The sequence below is a fragment of the Gossypium hirsutum genome, chromosome A11 (assembly GCF_007990345.1).
Source record: "Gossypium hirsutum isolate 1008001.06 chromosome A11, Gossypium_hirsutum_v2.1, whole genome shotgun sequence".
In the NCBI taxonomy this organism is placed as follows: domain Eukaryota; kingdom Viridiplantae; phylum Streptophyta; class Magnoliopsida; order Malvales; family Malvaceae; genus Gossypium; species Gossypium hirsutum.
Genome location: NC_053434.1, coordinates 5,020,150 through 5,027,050, shown reverse-complemented (window position 1 = coordinate 5,027,050; position 6,901 = coordinate 5,020,150). Strand labels below are relative to the sequence as shown.

The window sequence follows — 6,901 nt, the reverse complement described above, 5'->3', positions numbered from 1 at the left end:
AATGTGTTCACAGAGAAAGGTCAGAATCCATGAAATGAGGGCAGTCGTGTGCCTCAGCTTTTTACTATATTTTAATTTAGTTAAGTTTTCTGGGTTTCTGACTTGTCTGTCTTCAACTTCGCAACAAAACATTCTCTTTTAAGCTTTGGAGTTTGGACTTTTCATATTTTTAGACTTGTAGAACATGGGGGTGATGGTGCCCCATCTTCCCACGTGACTCTTGCCTGTTATGCATTTTCTTGATTGAAGTTGTAGGGATACTGGCAGTAATTTTTATAAAATTTGAATTTCTACCTTAATTTTCCAATTGGTTTATTATCTAAAAACTTATTGGAGTGAAAATTAGAAATTTTGGTGTCTGTTAAAAAATTTAAATTATATTATTAATATTTTATAAGCTAAAAATTTAATTTTTGCACTTAATTAAAGTCGGTTAAATTTAATGTTTTAATTTATTGGAGGAGCTAAAAGATAACTCTTCCACTTAGCCATTGGATATCAAAGGGTAAAAATTTGTATTTAGTATATATTTTTTAAATAAAAATTAAAGTTAAATGTAGTTTATTTCTTAAATTGCCTAAAAGTAATAAATTAATACTAACTCATATTCGGTCATTCAAATTTATTCTTTTGCGTTCACACCATTATATTAATGTGTAAAAATAAAATTAAAAAAACTTTAAAAATATATAAATTAATTAAAAAATTATAATTTTTTCACATAAAAAATCAACCTCAGAAAGAAAATATATTTATTATTATTATTTTTAAATAAATGTTGCAAAGATGAACAAGATAGGCTGCCTGCAGAAAACCAAAAAGTTATGGAACAAACATGAATCGTTAGACATGGTTATTTTCGCTTTAATAATTTGATCCTTGCACAAGTACTACTCTGTGGCACACATGAAATGAAAGCATTAAGCAGAAAATTTTGTACCTGCAAACGTATGGAAGCAGGCCCTGTCAAGTCATGTCTAATCATAAAGGACGACGAGATAACATGCCAAATGAAATATCCCATCAACTTTCGTTTTCTTATTCATTTTAAAAACACATTTTTATTTTAGGATTATTATACAATTCTTTTAATTCTATAAGCCAATAAATCAATACTTATCTGTACTTTGCATTTTTCATTTAGAAAACACACAAATATGGTTCAAATATAGACATATTTTTTTAATTGAGCATGTGTGCCATGAGAATTCATTGATTGAGGCTTGATTATTCAGAATCCAATGCTGCCATTGAACTTGCTATTGCATCAGTGTTCTTCAGACCAGTCACATATTTTGGCTTGTCGATAAGATCACTTTTGAGATTCCTGGGGAGCTGTTAAAGGTGGTTGTTATATTATTTTCTTACACGCCAAGAAATATTCACTTCTTTATTATATATATATTGGTTGGAATCAACAACGATTCTTGATGAGACGACAGACGTTATGGCGTATGGTGAAAACTCTTGGAAAGCCAAATCATTGTCTACTTTTTAAAGCATGCAAATATATTTATATATATACTCAGACGACTTCGTGACGATTTGCCCAAGAAATCTTATCAATAAAGGTATATACAAACCTTGTACTAATATACGGTCCAAGGAGCATCTAATATGTCAAATAACAGTGAAAAAAGATGAGACAAGAAAACTAACTGAACCGATGAAATATGTAATTCTCTTATGCAGATTTACAAGGTTGAAAGATGTTTATGTTCAGGGATTGAAGATGAAATTGCCACACTTGCATTTCCAACTTAAGGGTTTGTAATTAGAGTTGTCATCTCTTCTTGCATAAGCAACATCAGAGACTGAAGTTGAAGAAGGCTTGTTTTGAATTCTGAGTTGGGGATTTGTAGGCACTTGAATGGCTTCACAGTGACCGCATGTACTGCATCTTCTCTCACATCTTGGCGGCCTTGAACCAATCTGACCTCTCAACACCATCGGCTTTTCTTCATTTGCAACTCTCTATATTCAAATTAACAACACCAAGTCAGAGCAAAACAAGTATATATAGTTTTGGTTTTCAAATTGTCTGCAAAGCTCACCTTATCAGATATGGGATTTGGTTTACCTGCAGTGAAAATAAGTGGGAATCAAAGGAAATTCACTTCAAAATCGTACCAAATATATGAAATGAAATAAACGAGTAATGAATTACCTTCAGCTTTGTATCTAGCTTGGGTCGTGGTTAAGATCAAGAGAAAACAAAGGAGAATATGGCAAGCTCTCTGGGGAACTATGAAACTTTGACTGCAAACCATTTTGTTTTGATGAGAACAATAGAAAGGCTCTAAACTACATAAAGTCAGTGAAAAACTTTACAGAAGAGACCATGAGAGGGTGCAAAATGAGATCAAAGAGATTGCAGTAAGTTGATATATAAAAGAAGTGGGTGGTTTGAGTAAATGAATGGAGAGCAGAATATAAACAAAAAGTTGGAGTCTGATAAAATGATGGAACATGGAAGGGCAAATAAGCTTTGCAGAATCAAAGAAAAAGAAAGAAAGGGAAAGAAGGCAGAATAGATTAGCCTCGTATGTTGAGCCAACTCCCCGACCACCTCAAAGCTACAGGACGAACAAAGTTTTTCAAACAGTTGACAGTAAAAACAGAGAAAGGCTTTGAGAGAGGAAAGAAGAAGACAACTAGGAACCAAAACAACAAAGAGAGCTACCACCGAATTTACACAAAAGGACGTGAAATAACAGCTGTGGGAAATTGGAATTTCGCTTCGTCAAATTTACATTTGTTTGGTGTGCTGGTGGTGAGTGCGGGCAGTTCCACCGTATCTTCTTTTTCTGTTAATTCACGGACAAAAAGACGGTCAACACTATTATCTAAATAATAATAGCAGTAAATATTGTAGTTTCTCACTTTCTCCTCTCTTATCTCTCTTACGTCTTTAATCATTACTATATAATTAGTAAATTATATTTATGTTTTTTTAATAATCAATATGATCGTTAAATGATTACTTTATAATAATTTTTTTATTATACTAAAATTTAAAATATATATTCTCCTTCCTTTTTTTTTTAAGTTTTTATATTTTTTTAAAGAAAATAAGGAAAAAAAATCAGAGAAAGAAAAAGTAAGAGGCTTACATAATACACTCAAAGAAAAAGTAAGAGGCTTACATAATACACTCAAACCTGACAATCCATTTTCAAAGGAATAAAATAAAGATATATCAAAATAATGAACATCACTAATACAATTTGGAGGCCTTCCCCAGACTGAGTAGTTAATAAATAATAAGGTCACACTAGCAAGCTTATGAACCACCCTATTAGACTTCCTACTAATCCATTCTCATATGTTTATTATTTTAGTATTATTATTAATTTACGTCATATAAGCATTGAGATATATATATTTATTTGGTTAAAATTTAGTCCTACACTTTAAGTGTTAAAATGAATTTTTTTTTTACATTTTCAATTTAAAAATCCTAGTTAATTACAATGAAAGTGAAAAAAAAATAGAGTGGGGGGCATGAGTCAATGACAAAATTGGAGTGTGGTGCAATTAAAAGAACTTCAAATTCACTGGTGTTGTTTCCCAAACACCATTTCTGTCTAATGTAAGGCTAAGTGCTAACAACACTTGAGTAGAGTTAACAAGGCAAGACCAAAAGCTTTGAAGAAACTAGGTAGACCGGAAACAACAAGAAGCCTGCATGCCAAGCCCGCATATCTAGTTAGTCATCTGCTGCGGATCCATAGAGGCAATGGTTAAAGTTAGCTAGTAGCAAATATGAGCATCCGACGAATCAAGCCCATAACCACCAAACTAGAACTAGTGTGCTGATTCCAAGTTTCCAACTAACAATGCCATGCCCACAAGTGAGCATCATGGTTTGTCAAAAATAGTGATCTTCTTGTGGGGTCACCATGTTGTAAGAGAGAATGGAGAGGAAAAATATGAAAGAAAGACTGAAACTGAGACTCGAGACAAAAGTAAGTGTGAGGGGAGAAGGGAGAAATATGATGAGATGATTGAATTCATATAAACAGAAGTCATTTATCCTCAATTAGCGTTGTTGTTGTTTCAACATCTAGAAAGATGTGAGCTTAAATATGCTTAAACACATGTTATCTTCCGATTTAAGAGATTAGATAAAATTTATTAATAATAATAGAAGTTGTGTAAAAAATTACAAGATGAAAATTTTCCTTATCCATTAATATGTGGTGTCCAAGGTTGAAATTAGAGGGGTAGACAAAGGCTCTGCTTTCCTAAAATAAAAAATTGTTCCTTTAGTCCATTGAATATATATAAGGTTTTAAGTTAATTTAATAATAAAATTATATTTTGACTCTTCTTAAAATTTAAATTTAATTATGCTCTCTTCAAAAATTTTAAAAAAAATATATAATTCAATCTTTTAAAAGTTATAAAATTTTATATTAATACACTGACAAATTATATTTTTAACTCTTTTAAAATTTTATAATTTAAATTTCAACGTCCAAAATAAACTCTTGATCATGACCATTTTTCATGTAAATATTTTAATTGGAGAATAAAATAAAGGAAGAGGGACGCAGAAGGTATGAGGATGAAAAGAAATTGGTGGTGGATATGTTGATAGAATTAAAAAATTATCACAGTGTAAACCTAATTTAATACAAGTTCAACTGGTGGAGTGGGATGAATAATTGGATGTTTGTATTGAAGAATGTAAAGCAGACTTAGCCCATGGACGTTGACATCATACCTTTCATCTAAATTGATCAAGTCAACAATATTTCGCAAAGTGGGCTTCAGCTCGTGCAATTGTTCTCAGCCTGGACCCTCGTCTATCCAATGGCATCCTGTATGAAAACTACAGTGAAACCACCATTTACTAATTAGCAACTTGTCCCTTGTCAATTTATATCCACGCAATTAGATTCTAGAGCAACTCTTATATTTGGTATGACGGTTACTCTAACGTCTTTATGGACACCCACATCAAACTTATGGAATTTTGCCCTATTAGAAACAATATAGTAATTTATTGAAGTTCTGGAAAAGATGTAAATTTTATGATTAATCTGTACTTGTAATAATTTTAAAGTAATATCCAAATTTGAGCTGAATTTCTAATTATGTGTAATCATTGTCAAAAAGATTGAAATTAAAATAAGCGATAAGGAAAAGGGATAGATCATAGATGAGAAGCTTAATTAATAGAGCCTACTTGCCTCTAAGATATAACCTCTTATTGTTGTTGCTTTGTCAAATCCAGCAGCTTCAATTACCGGCAAAATACACATACATTAAACCTTATGTCGAGCCAAGCTTTTCTTGCCGAATAATTCAACCACTGTTCGCAAAATCGTGTTATACTTGCACATGTTAGATGAGATCCATTGCATTATTGTTGGGAAGCTTTCAACTAGCAAATGTTACTTTCTTGAAAGAACAAAATATAAGAATTAATAAGTGAATGTAATGACTAAGTAGATTGCTTTTTAAGAAGAGAATTAAGAAATGATATTGTTGAGAGAAATGCTCATAAGTCCGAAATTTTTTTCATTAATTGTAACATATGTAAAGCCCAAAATCTGCCCGGGCCCATACCAGCAAACCCCCCACTTGCCCACTTGCGCCGTTGCCCCATGTGCGCAACCACTCAACCTCGCACGCCTCTGCTCCGCGCCAGCCTCCACGCATGCCCATCACCGTCTGCACCCCATGCCTCTGTCACCTCCATCGTGCCCATCCCATGCAAAGAGACAAAACAGAAACAATAGGAAATTAGATGAAAATGGGTTATAAAAATCCGAATAAAAAATTGTACGGGGGGATTGATGGTATTTTGGGGAGAGGGAACTGATTGAAAATAGGGGAATTTCGGGAATAAAAAAAAACATTGTATTTTTATACACACATAGATTGAAACATAAAAAAAAGAGCAATCAAAAAGAAAAAAAGATTTCAAAAGTCTTGTACATTATTTTTCTCAGGTCTATTTTGTTTTCTTTTTTGCTCTGCATGCGTTTTAGTATAATAAAGAGAAGATAGAAGACTTACTTTGCGAACGAGCCACCAAATCCTCGTCTTCTTCGCCGGCGTCGAAGGTTGAGAGGGGTTTTGAGGCCGAAATTGATGAGCCTTGAGGCTGGGCTTTAAATGAAGGCATAAGGGGAACGCTTTGGTAGACCACCATCCATCGTTCATGGTGGACTGATGGTGGTTGAACGGCAGACCAAACGGGGGCAAACATTTTGGGTTTCCCCTTTTTCTTTCCTTTTTTTGTTTTTTTGCTGCAATGTTTAATTGATTTTAGGATTATAGATTTTTTTAGTTAAAAGGTGGCTGCATTTGAAAAAGGGGTTTTAAATTATTTGTAAAAAGGAAGGCCCGCATTTCAACTTGTTTAACAGGCCTGATCTGCGCCTTTTAAGTTGAAAATAGGGGAATTTCACATTGAGTCCTCCCCCTTTGTGCAAGCACTCAACCATGCCTTATTTATTTCACTTCCTTTTTTAATTTGGCTTCAAAATTTACGCATGTTGGCAATTCGGTCCGCGTCTAAGCACTACATTATGGGACCTGGATTATTTCCAGTTTTAGTCCTTGTGCATTTGCGCACATTACACAGTGATCCCCCATGTTGGTTTCTTTATTTTCAGATTACCCCTTTTATTTTAAATTTATTTTAATTAGGCTTATTATCTATTCAATACTTATTTCCAAAAGGATTCATTCAATTTTTTTATTTTTTTTTATTATTTTTATTTATTTATTATTATTTTTTTCTCTTTTTGCCGAAATTGCTTTATTGGTTTTGCCTTGTTGAAAAATCATTATTTTGGAATTTTCATGTTATATTATCCTAACACTTTGTATAATATTCCATTTAAGTACTTTTATATATATCTATATATATACACGTATATTT

General features: G+C 32.6%; 2 protein-coding genes across 3 annotated transcripts; both read right to left on the bottom strand.

Moving 5' to 3' along the window:
• Positions 1-1,655: 1,655 nt before the first annotated feature.
• Positions 1,656-4,821, bottom strand: LOC107899978 (EPIDERMAL PATTERNING FACTOR-like protein 2). 2 transcript variants are annotated; one of them, XM_041080711.1, is made up of 4 exons: positions 4,730-4,821; positions 2,168-2,807; positions 2,055-2,080; positions 1,656-1,974 (listed from the first exon to the last, which is right to left on the bottom strand). In XM_041080711.1, exons 2-4 carry the CDS (start codon positions 2,268-2,270, stop codon positions 1,720-1,722), a joined length of 384 nt encoding a protein of 127 aa, XP_040936645.1. In that variant the 5' UTR covers positions 2,271-2,807; positions 4,730-4,821; the 3' UTR covers positions 1,656-1,719. The 2 variants fall into 2 exon arrangements, with proteins under 2 accessions (XP_040936645.1, XP_016681201.2); XM_016825712.2 differs by lacking the exon at positions 4,730-4,821 and adding an exon at positions 3,641-3,949.
• Positions 4,822-5,124: 303 nt separating this feature from the next.
• Positions 5,125-6,639, bottom strand: LOC121209673 (uncharacterized). Its single transcript, XM_041080710.1, has 3 exons — positions 6,031-6,639; positions 5,578-5,697; positions 5,125-5,320 (listed from the first exon to the last, which is right to left on the bottom strand). The coding sequence occupies exons 1-3, from the start codon at positions 6,175-6,177 to the stop codon at positions 5,252-5,254; spliced, it is 336 nt and encodes a 111-aa protein (XP_040936644.1). The 5' UTR covers positions 6,178-6,639; the 3' UTR covers positions 5,125-5,251.
• Between the last annotated feature and the right edge of the window lie 262 nt (positions 6,640-6,901).

Excerpts from the sequence above, each read along its gene's own strand:
- LOC121209673 (XM_041080710.1), bottom strand. The coding sequence starts at position 6,177 with ATGAACGATGGATGGTGGTCTACCAAAGCGTTCCCCTTATGCCTTCAT. Across the intron at positions 5,698-6,030 it reads TTTGGTGGCTCGTTCGCAAA|AGGCATGGGGTGCAGACGGT; the intron begins GTAAGTCTTCTA and ends TGGAGGTGACAG. Across the intron at positions 5,321-5,577 it reads GGCAAGTGGGGGGTTTGCTG|TGGTTGAATTATTCGGCAAG; the intron begins GTATGGGCCCGG and ends TTTTGCGAACAG.
- LOC107899978 (XM_041080711.1), bottom strand. The coding sequence starts at position 2,270 with ATGGTTTGCAGTCAAAGTTTCATAGTTCCCCAGAGAGCTTGCCATATT. Across the intron at positions 2,081-2,167 it reads AGCTAGATACAAAGCTGAAG|GTAAACCAAATCCCATATCT; the intron begins GTAATTCATTAC and ends TTTTCACTGCAG. Across the intron at positions 1,975-2,054 it reads CAAATCCCATATCTGATAAG|AGAGTTGCAAATGAAGAAAA; the intron begins GTGAGCTTTGCA and ends ATTTGAATATAG.